Below are 15,782 nucleotides of genomic sequence, written 5' to 3'. Positions count from 1 at the left end.
CCCCCCCCCCCCCAAAAAAAAGAATTCAATGAAAAAAGATTATATAATCTGTAAAAAATTTTATTTCAATGTGAAAATTCTCCAAGAGAGTTCAACTTGTTTTACTACATGTATTTTACCTGGAATTTGATTAAAAGTAAAGTGTTAATTTGGTGTGCAATCAATGTCTTATCCCTCCTCCCACTTTTAAACTTAAAGATAAATTCAAATAGTCTTTGAACTTGACAGCATTTCAAACATTCTGCTCAAATTTATTAATGATAATTAATCTACAATATATTGCAATATATTGCAATATTCAAAGTAAAATATTGCAATATATTGCAATATGGATTTCCTTCGCAATACCCAACTCTAATAATAACATACTAAAAAATACATGTACAATGAATAAAAAATCAGACAAACATTATATACATGTATAGAGTTAAATATTTTATTTCCAAAAAAGTATTCTAAAAATAAATAGAAGATCCTAATGCCATTCTTCAGACTTGAGGTTCTAAAAATAACTTTGTTCAACATAAATAAATCAAATGAAGTATCCATCTTTAAGGAAATAATGGTATGTCACTTTAATACTGATGAAAAAAAAAACAGAGATAATTTGTGACCATGCAGGGTTTGAAAAAAAGAATTTTGCATGTAACAATTTTAACTTATGTATTAATTATTATAATTATGTATATGATTGTAACAGACACTGCAAAATTAATTAGTTTAGAATAGTAGACAGTTGGAAAAAATTTCTTATATCATTCACTCTAAACCAATAAGCTGCTTGTTGTTCTCAGTTTTTGAGCCCCACCATTTTCTCGGATACTTCCCACAACTTCTTGGCAGCCTCATCATCCTGGGCAGGTTTGGCTTCCTCCTTCACAGCACAGTCACTGAAAGGGAGATAGTTATAAAAATACAGAAATAGATATTTTATATATTTTACAGTAAACTAATGACAGTGGATAGACTGATCGATGGGAGAGGACAATCAAAGTTTTAGGAACTTGTCTCCAATCCCTTTGACATGTTGTCAATAAAATATGTTCAAAATAAAACTGATTGATTGTTCGTTGTTTTAAGTCCTATTCAAGATTTTTCTTTCTCATACACAGCTTCTCATACATACTTCATCATATACAAGTGAAGGGCTTCAAATCTAGACCTTTATTTGACACTCAGGGCCATTGAGCAGAGAGGGCTCTCTATTGTGGCACAATGCCTACTGTGAAACAAGGCCTAAATTTTTAAGGTCTCAACCCCCCAAAAAGAGGCCCAAGGGCCAAATCACTCACCTGAGCAACTGGCTAGGTAAAAGCAAAAATCAGTTAAGTATTAAAAAGTTAAAATATAAATCTATATCTTTCAAATTACACATTTATTTTTTGTTAAAAAATAGTATTCCGTTAGGGTACACATATCAGTGATTAATTACAAACAAAAATTAGAGCAAAATTTGGAAATTAAATTTTTTGTCAATTTACAGGGGACCATAAGTCACCTCATCCTTTAAATCTACATTCCTTTTTTGATGTTTTTATATTGATGATCAATCATGGCTTTGTTGTTCTTGTGAAGAATTTTATAAATTTTTCCTATGTATTCTAGCTTATGTAAAACCTTGATCACCCATTGTGGCCCCACTCTACCCCCGGGAGTCATGATTTGGACAAACTTGAATCTATAATACCCTAGGATGCTTCTATATATAATATGAACAATCACAGCTTTGCTGTTCTTGAGAAAAATATTTTTTCTATGTAATCCTTCTTAAAACTTTGATCACCCATTATGGCCCCAACCTTGCCCCAGGGGTCATGATTTGAACGATTTGAACCTAACTACAAGAGGATGCTTCAATATAACTATGACGAATCATGGCTTTGCTGTTCTTGAGAAGAAGATTTTTAAAAGATTTTTCCTATGTATTCTATGATAAAATTTGATCCCCGATTGTGGACCCACTCTACCCCTGGGGGTTATGATTGGAACAAATTTGAATCTACACTACCTGGGGATGCTTCCACATGAGTTTCATCTTTCTTGGTGAGTTATTTTTGAGAAAATATTTTTAAAAGATGTCATTAATTTTTTGCTAATTCATAACTCCCCTTGGAAGATGGTCCTTCATTTGAACAAAATTGGATCCCCTTTATCTAAGGATACTTTGTGGCAAGTTTGGTTGATGTTGGCCCAGTCCCCTTGGAAGAGGGCATGGCCCTTCATTTGAACAAAATTGGATCCCCTTTATTCAAGGATACTTTGTGGCAAGTTTGGTTGATATTGGCCCAGTGGTTCTTGAGAAGAAGATGAAAATGTGAAAAGTTTAGAACGACAACAATGACAGACAACAGACAAATTTTGATCAGAAAAACTCACTTGAGCCTTTGGCTCAGGTGAGCTAATAATTGATCTGGATGTGTACAAAGACGTAATCTCCATGATAAAGATTCACAACCTTGCATTATATCATTTGCTTAATCAATTTAAATCTTGGGTGGGAGAATATAACTCCTTAAAATTTTCATTACTCATCAGGATAGGTGTACTTTCATTCAACTTACCTGAAATATTTCCCTGTGACATTTTCTAGACTTTCCTCCACAACACAGTATATGCTGGTCTGTGCCCCTTGTTTGGGTGTTTTCGCAAAGAATAAAATTAATGGGAAGAACACTCTGAGGTATACCGGCACCGTTTGCGGTAAATATCTTATGATCTCAGTTGCAACAAGTCCAGGATGGAGGGAATTAGCTGTTACATTTGTTCCTGTGAATGGTAAGTATGAACCAAATTAGTAAAAAAAAAAAGGTATATTAATTAAATTTCAATCAATTAAATTTAAAAAGTTTAACAGAAATTGAAATTTTGTTATTTCTTTTATAAGGGGATGTCTCATTTCAAGATCTGATATTTGTAAGATGGACAATGAAAGAAAAATCAAATTGACATCCCTAGTAAATATTCACACACATGTTAACATCAACATGGCTGTTGGTGACCATACTATCCACTGGACCCTCATCCCAAAACTAGAAGTTTGGACAAAAACACTTGCATGTAAAGTGAAAACTCACCTTCTAGTCTTCGACTTAGCTCCCGTGTGAACAAAACATTGGCCAGTTTGCTTTGTCTATAGCAAAACATAGCGTCATAATTCTTTTCACTGTTGATATCATCAAAGTTGATCTTGTCAGCACCTGAACATAAAATTAAAATACTTGTCACATATTACATGGAATACTTACACATATTGGATGACAATACCAGTCTGTTACTTAGTAAAATGTGAATTCTGATAATGCTGTTCCATTACTTTATTAAAGTTCATTTACATGTCTCCCTATAGTTAAACAAATAGATCTCTGTAACCCACTGTCCTCTGAATGTTATACGATCAATAACAAAAAAAAAAAAATAAATAAATACATAAATGTACATGTATGTCAAGAATTGTTTTGAACACAATCATATTTTTTCATTCCATACTGCAAAAAGGTCCTCCTTCACATGTACATTGTAATTACAATATTTTTATCCATTTTAATAGTTCTTTTTTTCAGAATAAAAAAAAATAATTGCAATATTTTTTAAAACCAAGGTAACTATAGATTTGCAAGTAATCCTGCAGTGATCTTGAACAAAAGCAATACCAACATTGCAAAAGCATCGAACCTTGAGTAACAGTAATCCAAGTATACAATGTAGAAAATTCTGTTAGAAGTAAAATAAAGCTTAATCTCTTACGTGTATGTGCAAGTGACGACACGGTAATGATTCTGGCGGGGGCAGAACTTTTTATTTTATCCAGCAGTAGATTGGTCAGCAGGAAGTGACCTAAGTGGTTAACCCCAAACTGCATCTCAAAGCCATCTTCAGTCTTCCAATAGGGACACATCATAATGCCTAGAAATAACAAGAGTTTAACTTGTGTGATGAAGTGTCAAAACTCTGAGTCCAAATGGCTGCATTTATGAAAGAGGTCAATTTTTCAAAATGAAAAGGGAGACAGAGTTTACCGGTATCTATGTCCAGTCCCATGTCTTCACAAATTGTTTTTACATAGTTTCTAGTGATTTTATAAAATGATTTCAAATGCATTGTAAGAGAGCCGAATGGACCTTGAGGCTCACTTGATCATTATGTTCCCCAAACGAAGTTGGGGAACATATTGTTTTTACTCTGTTTCTTATTAGGGTCTTCCGCTTCCTTCGGAAGACCCTACTGTTATTCTACTGTTTCTTATTATTATTTTATTTTTTTTTTCCCGCTCGATTTTTGACAGGCGATTTCTCAAAGACTGTTGGACTGATTTTTATGAAACTTTCAGGTTAGATACCTTGTAATTAAACCTATTTACACCTGTTTTCAATTTTTTGATGCATGCCTTTAATTGTGAGTTATTGCCCTTTAATTGATAATTTTGATGTCTCGTTTCCACTAAAAATCTCAAGAACGACGTAAGATATTTACACGAAAGTTGGAGAACTTGTAGCCAATATATTGTAGATGTGCAGAACGATAAAATTATAAGCTGATTTCCTAAAGTTTGGAAGCTATAAAACGGCAAATTTTAGTATTTTTTTTTCTTGAATTTTTGCTACTTTTTGTGTAATAACTTTTGAACCGAGAATAATTTGGTAAGAAATATATAACAAAAGTTGTGTGTAATTACGAGAGCTTTCATATTAGATTAATGAAAAGGGGCTGGCCCCTATAATTAGGGGTTAATAGCTCATACACGTTTTTTCTGATAGCTAAAAATATTGGTATATTATGAAAAAGTTTGACTGAAATAATTTCGAACTTATAAAATCTTGTCATTTGATATAAAAAGAAATAAACTTCCAGCTATATTTAATTGTTTTCTATATAAAACAAGTACATGTATGTGAGAAACCTTTCAGGAACAAGTTGTCTACTATAGCCAGCCAAGCCTTTACTGCATACATGTGCACATTTTTAGTTGATGCATCTAAAAGATATAGTTTTGATTCGGTGTTTCTTTGTTTTCTTTTTATTCAAATAATTTTAAAATGTGATGATGTACACAACAATAATTAGTACCTAGTTTAGAGGATTTTTTCGCGCTTGTTTGTAAACAACGCGCGGCATTGTGGGAAATAGGAAGGTACTAAAGACGCGATGTACTAAACACTTAATTGACCTGATTCAAATTTGTCTGTAAATGTTCCAAACAATTCAATTTTTGTATAGCATATGCCTCGAAGTCATAAAGTCTGTACATAAGTAATTTAAAATACTCAATATTACCATTTAATTAAAAATTAAAACGTCAGGTAAATATCAGGTCTCTAGTATATCCCGTTTTTAGTGTGCCCCTTCGAGTCGACGTCGGACACATGTTTGTCATGGTTTACAAACTGAAAATAGAATGATTTGTGAAGTTGAACATTTTCTCACAAAGAATCCGTTTGTAGACATGCACACTCATTTAATCTGGAGCTACGAAGTACTTTGTCACTTCTCTGGAACCTTATTCTAAGCAGAATTATCCCGATTCATATATTCTAAGAATCTTGTGTGAATTGTTTACGAGGAAATTCTGACTGTCACATTAACAAGGATGAACACTCTTGACTCTGCTTCGGATTCCCCAGTGATAATTGTATCGAGTGATGAAAGAGCTGACGGCGACATTTTAATGTATGATTGGCTTGGACCATTGGAATGAAGGTTAGAATATTTTTATTACTTAAAATTTACACTACTGATTACATGACAGTGACGTACATTGATGTTATTAGAAATACACAGACACACCGATATATTATCTGTTTTACAGTTCAGACGCTCTCTGTTTGCCTTGTAAATCCCCACAGCTTTATATTTTATTTTTTTTAAATTTGAGGATGTAATTTCAAGTCCTACTATCTATCATAGTGATCATACTCTATAATTCAAACTGCACTTAATGTTACAGAATATATTCAACTAATTATATATTGACAGTGTGACTGTAAGGGTGAGCATGGTGAGGGCAGATACTTATTTAGTTTTAATTTAGATTGTGCTTGTCAAGCCGCATTTGACATTTGGTGCATCCATGCTCAATGTTCACACTGAAAGTTTATTCAAATGTTTAATTCGAATGAATTCACTGCTCGTTAAATTACTTCCCATTAGCTCCATGTGAACATGAGTAAGGATAGCTAATTCAAATTAAATAGAAATGAATTTTGAATGTAGCTTAAACATGTTAAAGAAGCTAAGCACTGTGTGTCCAAAGTATACTGCGGAAAAATTGTGTGGAGCAATGTGCAAGTCACAATCTTCTTTTGCCAAGGTGTTATCATAAGAGCTCGCATTATGGGCAGGGATTTGTGCTGCTGTCTGGACTCGCTATAAATAGATGTTCTCAAAAAGTCTTAATTATTTAATGTCATACTTTACTTACAAAAAAGGACAAATATTGCTCAGTTAAATTGCAAAAGAAATTTGTTTAAAAAAATTGTAATAATAGAAAGTTTGCTTTTTTTTGTTTGATAAGACTGCTGTAATGGTTTAATGTTTGTTTATTTGCCTTAATCATACATTTTTCAGTCATTTCATGGTGCCACCACTTGGGATGGTTTTAGCTGCAAATATAGACTTGTACTCAGCACTTATTGCCTTTAAGAAGTATGAGATCCATTTTGTGCTAACACCTATCGTGACACAGAATCTTGGTTTATGCAGTCTCATAGGAGTAACCTGTCTAAAGCATTTAGCAATGGGATTGGAACCTGCAACGTAAGGTTCAGCTTCTTATTGATACTTTGATTTATAATATTTATTTGAGAATTTCACTCATTCACATACTTAGAGATGTTGATATATATTGTTGAATAGCATCAATTTAGACCTTTAATTAGCTAAGTAAACATGTACTGTGAGGTTTTTAAGGTCTCATTCATTTTATATGCCAGATGCATGTTAAGGAACATTACTGCATAAATGTTTTTGTCTTAAATTTGAAGCTTTTTACTAATATAGAGATATGTTAGTTTTAAACCTCTTCAAATTAGGGTAGACCTTTACTTTAAACTCAGCAATGTGAGTGTGTTGTGTGAACTTGTGTTAGCGAGACAGTGTGTTGTATGAATTTGTGTTAGCAAGGCAGTGTGTTTTGTGAACTTAGTTGTGTTAGCCTGACAGAGGGTTGTGTGAATTCTTGTTAGCTTGACAATGTGTTGCGTAAACTCGTGTTAGCGGGACAGCGTGTTGTGTAAAATCGTGTATAAAGTGTAAGTGTGACAGTGTGTTGTGTAAACTCGTGTTAGCTAGACAGAGTGTTGATTGAACTCGTATTAGCCAGACTTCGTGTTGTGTAAACTGGTGTTAGTGAGACTGCGTGTTGTGTAAACTCGTGTTAGCGAGACTGCGTGTTGTGTAAACTCATGTTAGCGAGACAGCGTGTTGTGTGTATCCTTATTAATGAGACAGCATGTTGTGTGAATTCGTGTTAGCGTGACAGTGTGTTGTGTGAACTTGTTATCCTGAAAATTTGTCGTGTGAACTGGTGTTAGAGAGATAGTGTGTTGTGTGAACTCGTGTTAGCAAGATTGCATATTGTGTGAACTCGTGTTAGCCAGACTGCGTGTTATGTGAACTCGTGTTAGCGATATTGCATGTTTTTTGAATTTGTGTTAGCGTGACAGTGTGTTGTGTGAACTCGTGTTAGCCTGACAGTGTGTTGTGTGAAATGGTATTAGGATGACAGTGTGTTGTGTGAAATGGTATTAGGATGACAGTGTGTTATCGCAACAGCGTTTGGTGCGAACTTGTGTTAGTGAATAGTGAGACAGCCTGTTTTGAGAATTCGTGTTAGCGTGACAGTGTGTTGTGTGAACTCGTGTTAGCCTGACAGTGTGTTGTGTGAAATGGTATTAGAATGACAGTGTGTTGTGTGAAATGGTATTAGGATGACAGTGTGTTATCGCAACAGCATTTGGTGCGAACTTGTGTTAGTGAATAGTGAGACAGCCTGTTTTGTGACTTTGTGTTAGCGTGACAGTGTATTGTGTAAACTCGTGTTAGAGTGACAGTGTATTGTGTAAACGCGTGTTAGTGAGACTGCGTGTTGTGTAAACTCATGTTAGCGTGACAGTGTGTTGTGTGAATTCATCTAAGCGTGACAGTGTGTTGCGTGTACTTGTGTTAGCTAGACAGTGTGTTGTATGAACTCGTATTAGCGAGACTGCGTGTTGTGTAAAACTTGTGTTAGCGAGACAGCGTGTTGTGTGAACTTGTGTTAGCGAGACAGCGTGTTTGTGAATTCGTGTTAGCATGATAGTGTGTTGTGTGAACTCGTGTTAGCCTGATATTTTGTTGTGTGAAATTGTATTAGCGTGACAGTGTGTTGTGTGTTAGTGTGACAGCGTGTGGTGCGAACTTGTGTTAGTGCAAAAGTGTTTTTCAGTGTTGTGATGGCGAGCTGTGTGATAGCCTAATGGCGTCTTTTGTGTCGGTAAGATGGCACGCTTTTATGAAAGTGCTATTGAGCTTTAGCAAGTGGCCCTATCTGGACATGCCTTATTATAATTGATCAGTTCTCAGATATACAGTGAATTACCGGTATTATTGTCACCATGAAATCAGCATTTACAGTTGCAATTACCTAGTTAGTAATCATAAGATATTGGTTTGTCAGTTTTAAAATTATGGTGTTCCAATGATGTGAAGTTGCAGTGTCTTAGCATGTTACCGGTAATTTCAACAGACTGCCACTCCAATGCAGCTTTAAACAACACGCTGCTGTGTTAACACAAAACAAAATATCATGCAAACACAACTTTAAACAATCTGTTGAGTGTTAGCTTCACTGCATGTTGGATTCAGTGTGCTGGCATATTATCACTGACGTACATGCTAGCACATTGTCACCTCGTGCTAGTATGTTGTCATAAATACTCTAGCACATTATCCTAAACCCACTAGTGCATGATTACTTTGCACTTGTATGTTGTCTTATTAGGGAATAGCATAAATGACTGCCTTAATTGGTGTAAACTTCTTTTAATTGATGAAAGAGTACATTAAAATTTACAAATTATACACAGAAAATGTGACAATATCTTATCTCTCAATTTGATAATCTAATTTGTAATCTCATGAATTGCACTTTTTATTAGTAAAAGAATTATAGATTAAAAAATTTCAATTTCTTTTGGATAGGTGTGACTCATCTGAAGACTGAATTTTGATACCAAGCATGACCATGATTTGCCAGAAGATCATCTGTTTGGATGTGACATGGAATAAACAGCATTGTGAAAATAAGTCAAGTTTTGGTTTGTGAAGACAATTTTTAAACACACTGTGTATCATTTTTAAATTTTGATTTGACAACATAAATCCACAAATATGAACATATCAATTGCTCTCAGTTTTTCAAGTGAAATAGTTTTTGTAACAGAAATACATGTACCAGTAATTACATTGGAATAAATGTTATTTTTAAATATAATAATATTTTGTTTGTGTAGCATGTTGACCTCTTTATTAAGGTCTTCCCTTTCAAAGTTTAGACTTACTTATTCTAATGATTAAGATAGATCCTCTGTCTTCAGCAGGAATAGAAGATCTTGTAATACATGTATGTGTATTTTTTACAGTATAATGTAAAAAAAATTGTTATTTTGGCACATACAACTAATTAAAGGCATATACATGTGTATGATTCCAAGGAATTCAGTACATAGGGCATGTACATGTAGTTTTCTAAAACAAGATTGAAGAGATGTCCAGTCGCATTTCAATGTCAACTGCAAAACTGTGCCTGTTGCATACTTATTAGCCCATCTGAGCTAAAGGAACCTGTAAATTTTTTAAAAACATAATTTTATCCATTATCATCATTGTCTAAAATTTCACAATATCATTTTCCAGAACCAAAGTGAAACTTGGCACAGAGCATCCTTAGTGTAAGGGATTCAAATTGTTCTTATGCAGGGCAATACCTTCAAAGAGATTTGTTTCTTTAATGCTGTAAATGTATTATATTTAGCTTGTACAATATTTGGTGGAAATTGACTTTTGAATAAGTTAGCGTAGATATTCTTATTTATGTTTATGTACAAGACTTTTAGCTTTGTACTTGATTTAGTGATTGCTGCATTCCGCCAAAGCCGCTAAAAAAGAATACACAGCCATATGTAATATGTTTACAAGATACCTTTCAGAGAATTTTACACTCCTATTGAGGTACCACCAGTTGCTAGTGGAAAGCTGCAAATTCGAAACATACACAACACATTTCTGTGCGTTTATTATAAAAGTATTGTTCTACTTACTGATTGCAACTAATGAAGATTGTTCATCATTATTGTAAATACATTTGGATTTTTTGAATTATTATATAATTTTTTTATTTTATTTACCTAGTTATATTGTATATTAAATGATTTTAAAGCCATTTTTAAGATGGTAATGTAGCAAAACACTTATGTTTCTGTAGTATGACACGTTTCACAAACATAATTGCAACAAACATGATATATCCGATATCAAAAGTCAAAATATTGGAAGTTAAACTGTTGTGGATACGATTTCAAGAATGCTGTTAGAGAGAGTACCCTTTAGACCTCATGCTCACACCAAATTAAAGAATTCAAGTAAGGGTTTCTGAGACAAATCGAAAAAGAGAATGTTAGCAAAGTTGACAATCTAGACAGAAACATTTAATCTTTTGCTTATCGCTAGGAAGGAAGACCCACTCGTTGCTTTGCAACGAGCTTTGCTCTAGTTATTATTATTATTTTTCTTCTCGGGAAAATTTTGTCCGCGAATGATCTTGTAAAGTACACGTCCGATTAAGGGGAAACCTTTTTAGGGTAAGTAGGCATGTTATGTAGATTTGCGGAACGAAGGTCATTTTGCGCGCACGTGCTTGCAAGAGCGCGCACGTGCAACACGTGAAATGACCAATATACTTGGAATTGCCGTAACTTTTACATTTTTTGATGTAATGCTTTCATATTTAGAATATATAGACATATGATAAATGTAGATAAGATGACATTGTCAACATGCCATTTTGCGCGCACGTGCTTGCAAGAGCACGCACGTGCAACACGTGAAATGACCAATATAATGGATATAGCCGTAACTTTTCTATTTTTTGATGAAATCTTTTGAAATTAATAATGTAAGGATATATTAGTAGCGTAGACAAGATGACGTGGTCAAGATAGCAAGATCTCACGCGCATGCACGTGCGCTTTGCTCTGATTGGCTGAAACAAAGGTCTCAATATCTTTCTTGTTTTTTGACGAAATCCTTTGAAATTTTGAACATAGCCATGCATTAGGATGTCCTACAACATGATATATAGCAATTATCATTAAAACAAGTGCATGCACGTGCGCTGCAATCTGATTGGCTGAAACTTTAAATAGCTATAACTCGCTTGGTTTTCAACCAAACAGGATGGGATTTGGAACATAAATATATATAATGGACTTCTAAAAGAAGGTATGGTCACCATGCACATGCATACACGTTCGTGTACCTGAGCTGCAATCTGATTGGCTGAAACTTTAAAAAGCTATAACTCCCTTGGTTTTCAACCAATCAGGATGGAATTTGGAACATAGATAGATGTATTAAATGGACTTCAACAAGAAAGTATGGTCACCATGCTCATGTATGCAAGTGTGTGCACGTGAAAAGAGTAAAATAAAAAATACACTTGAATGAGCGTATCTTTTAATACTTTTGGATTAAATACTTTAATATTTAGTATATTAAAATATATATACATTGTGTAGACAAGATGATTTGGTCATTACGCTCATGCATTCACATGCGCACGCGTGCAATGATTAAATTTGAATGAACTTGGTATACTTCTGGTTAAACGTTGTTAAAGTCTCAAATGCATAGAGTTTGTCTTATTTAATGAAGCTTACATGGAATATGGCACCAAAAGGGAGTTGGGGAGCGTTTGGGGAACATCTGTAACGGTCCCCGTTACAATTAGCACTAGTTATTAGTTTTGCTATGCTTATCCATTTCCAACATTTAATACACATACACAATATTTTTCATGTAAGGTCTCTCATCTTTTTGATTTTCACATCATCATTCATATTTTTCATTTCACGATCCTTCATGAGGTAATGGGAGGAAGATGAAAATATTTTAAAGTTTAAGCACCATGGATATACAGGTATAACAGACAAAATTCATAGTAATTGTTAGGTACAAATATGAGTTACATGGTGTTAGCAAATAAAGAAATCCAGTAGTACCTGCATTATTGATAAGAATATTAACTTTGGGCTCAGTTTTGTTGATGTTGTCGGCAAACTTTCTGATCGACGCTAGAGAAGCGAGGTCCACTATCCTCACCACTACATTCTGGTTGTTGGTCTTAGCAATGATTTCCGTGGCCGCTCTCTCTGCTCTCAAAACATCACGACATGCTAAAATCACTCTGGCACCTAAAAATACAACATGGATCATGGTATTATTATACCCCCCGCTTGAAAAGTGGGAGGGTATACTGTAATCGGTATATCCATCCGTCCGTCCAGCTGTCCGTCCTTGTTACGCTTTGGGGTACCCATCTCTTATCCGCAACTTCTCTTATACCACTGAGTGAAATTTAATGAAACTTTCACAGAATCTTTATTACATATTGCCATTGTGCACCTCCTATTTTACTTTTTGATCCGACACATATTTTGGGTTTCCCGGCCACAGCAAAACATGGACTTTGCCATTATAATCATATGGGAAGCAGGGGGTATCATTTAGTGAGCTCATTGCTCACAGTACCTCTAGTTTAAATTTATCATTGTTAATGCAGAGTGAACCAAATTGTTTGTTTTAAGTCACTTCAAGAAAATTTCACTTTTTTTGAGTTGCCACCACTTGCAATAGGGGGTTGCAAATTAGATCTTTAATCAGCAGTAAAGACCTTTGAACAATGAGGGATCTTCTTCAAGCCAGCAGTCAAAAGCTCTACAGAGCTTTAAGTATGTTATTTGTTTGAAAATCTGACTTTAAATAAAATTTTCTGATTCTGATTACATTTTAGATATACTTTCCTTACATAAATAAAACAAATATTCACACATTATTTAATATTTACAATGTATGACTGATACATGTACCTCTTGAAGCCAAATCCATGGCTGTTTCTTTCCCTATCCCGGTGTTAGCCCCAGTGATGATAACAGTTTTTCCATCAAGTCTTGCTTGGCTTCTGCAGACTCCCCCAGCAAAATACCGTCGTACAGCAAAATAAGTAATACCTACATAAAATTCATAAAAGATTGCACTGTAAACAATCTTAGTATATGAATTGAATATTTTTAACTCTGGATTGTATCTAATCATGTTTATTAATTTCAACCAAGACATCTGATAAATGCACACTTCTTAAGGAATTATAAATGCAAAGAGTCAATTGTGTATGTTTTTAAAATTCAATAAAATAAGAGAAAATCGTCATAAGGATGGGCATTGCGACAGTTTGAATGGGTCAAATAATAGGTCAAATAACGCAGATGTCCTTCAAATTCACTTGCATACTGCAAGGCTATTAAAAATGCTAATCAGTGCAAAGGCAATAAAATAAAACTGTACAATATACTTTACCTACACCAACCACTGAACCTATCAGCACACGGTGTTTTCTGCAGAAATCCAGCATACCTTCAATTTCGACTGTCATCTTTTCACTTTCTATTTACAAATGGTTTACAATAAATGGAATACCAAACCCGACAAGAAAAGTGAAGTCGGTCTGAGTGTCTATCTGTTTGTCTGTTAATATGCCTCCCCCAAATGAATAAATGAATGAAAGAATGAATGAATAAATAAATAAATAAATAAATAAATAAATAAATAAATAAATAAATAAATAAATAAATAAATAAATAAATAAATAAATAAAATAAAGAAATGAAGAAATGAAGAAATGAAATAAATAAATAAAATAAATGAGAATGTGGGAAAAAAAGGAATCCTTGATCGAATTGATGCCAGTGTATAGCTCCACATGCAAATGAAGTTTAAATCGATACCCCCTTTCCCACAAGGCCACTTCGTTGTTAAAAAATAATAAGATCATAAGTTGTATGAAACCTTCAATTTTTCAATAAGAATTAGATTTTCTCCCCAGTTTTTTCAAACAAAACTTTAAATACAATTTAAAATATTCAGTGATAGGCCGGTTAACACACCCACTTTTTTAGTGCAGTATAGTCGAATAAGGGTAATTTAAGATACATATAGTACTTACCGTATTAGTACCATCCTTTAATGCCAGGGGTCCTGAGTCTACCGTTGCCGTTGTACCCAGGACCTCTGCATGTGTTAGTGCGTGAGCAAAATTTGGTACTGCATGAAAGTGGTACTCAAATAAGCTAGACCCCCCCCCCCCGCACACATACATGAAATAGGATTTCTTTCTATTGGATCCCCCCTTTTTTTTTTCAATTTAGAGGTTGATTTTATTCTTTGACCCCATCCCTTTTCAAAAACGATGCTTTGTCCCTAGCTGCTAATGGAACATTATTATCTACATGAATACATGTACTTTTATATACCAGCCTTTGATATGAACAGGCAGGTAGGCAAGCTCACGAAATTCGAGATAAAGGTACTTCTTAAACTTCTCTCACGTTGTAAAGGATTCTCCTGGAACTGTAAAATGTGGTTAAATCGAAAGAAACATAAAACTGATCACCTCGAATCACTATTTGTTATAACAGACGACCACTTCCTAAACAAACAGTATTATTTTCTGAAAGTGTGCGTCCATATTCATTAATTTGCTTTAAATATTGACAGTAGTTTAAAAGTCAAATATTGATCTAGGACCAGTTTACAGTCGTATGTGATTCATGTAGGAAATCCAGTCAAAGTGTTCCCAATTAAAACCGTCCCGGTCAAAGCGTTCCCTGATTTTGGTCAAAGCGTACCATGATTTTGGTCAAAATGTCCCCAGATTTTGGTCAAAGCGCCCCCTGACATATTTTATAGAAATATGATACTACGAAACAGCCTCCTGATTTTGGTCAAAGCGTCCCTTGATTTTGGTCAAAGCGCCCCCTGAATTTGGTCAAAGCGCCCCTTGACATATTTTGATAGAAAAACATAGTTTCTAAACCACCCCTTATTTTGGTCAAAGCGTCCCTTGATTTTGGTCAAAGCGCCCCCTGACATATTTTGACATAACGTAGTATCTAAACCGCCCTCCCCCCTGTTTTTGGTCAAAGCGCCCCCTGATTTTGGTCAAAGCGCCCCCTGACATATTTTGATAGAAAAACATATGTTCTAAAGCGCCCCCTGATTTTGGTCAAAGCGCCCCCTGACATATTTTGACATATTTTGATAGGAAAACGTAGTTTCTAAACCGCCCCCTGTTTTTGGTCAAAGCGCCCCCAGTCAAAATTTGTGTGAAAAAAAATGATGTTATTAAATTGGAAAGGGGGGTTCATGCAGTACTTCCGAAGTATTTCAAGGTCGATTAAATATACGTACATTAGCTACTTTAAACTTAAATTGTGTCCCCTAGGTGTCAATAACATCTGATAACTTTTATGCGGTCTAAAATACGCCTGCCGACGCCTGCCAGGGGAAAATACGCCTGCCGAGAAAATCTATATGCTGCCGTGTTATTTATTGACTAAAGTTAATTTTATTACAGATATTAATTTAATAGACTATTTACTTTATGTTTTACCAAACAAAAATAATTTAAAAAGCACATGTCCGATGCTTTATTCATTTTATAATTTGCTTCCGTCTTAGAGCACGCCTGCCGAGAA

At 34.5% G+C, this 15,782-nt stretch overlaps 1 protein-coding gene and 1 long non-coding RNA gene across 2 annotated transcripts; one reads left to right on the top strand and one right to left on the bottom strand.

The window, feature by feature from the left end:
- Positions 1-757: 757 nt before the first annotated feature.
- On the bottom strand, positions 758-13,746 carry LOC134267295 (retinol dehydrogenase 12-like). Its single transcript, XM_062749519.1, has 7 exons — positions 13,606-13,746; positions 13,119-13,259; positions 12,252-12,443; positions 3,745-3,903; positions 3,075-3,197; positions 2,562-2,766; positions 758-890 (listed from the first exon to the last, which is right to left on the bottom strand). Exons 1-7 carry the CDS (start codon positions 13,679-13,681, stop codon positions 791-793), a joined length of 996 nt encoding a protein of 331 aa, XP_062605503.1. The 5' UTR covers positions 13,682-13,746; the 3' UTR covers positions 758-790.
- On the top strand, positions 5,223-10,163 carry LOC134267298 (uncharacterized). Its single transcript, XR_009992129.1, has 3 exons — positions 5,223-5,694; positions 6,562-6,750; positions 9,175-10,163. It is a non-coding gene; the product is annotated as an uncharacterized LOC134267298 (long non-coding RNA).
- Positions 13,747-15,782: the final 2,036 nt, after the last annotated feature.

This window comes from Saccostrea cucullata, unplaced genomic scaffold (assembly GCF_032062105.1).
Source record: "Saccostrea cucullata isolate Sc308-1 unplaced genomic scaffold, CSIRO_AGI_Scuc_v1 ctg254, whole genome shotgun sequence".
NCBI lineage: Eukaryota > Metazoa > Mollusca > Bivalvia > Ostreida > Ostreidae > Saccostrea > Saccostrea cuccullata.
Note: the sequence above shows the minus strand (reverse complement) of the source record. Positions and strands in the feature narration are given on the sequence as shown.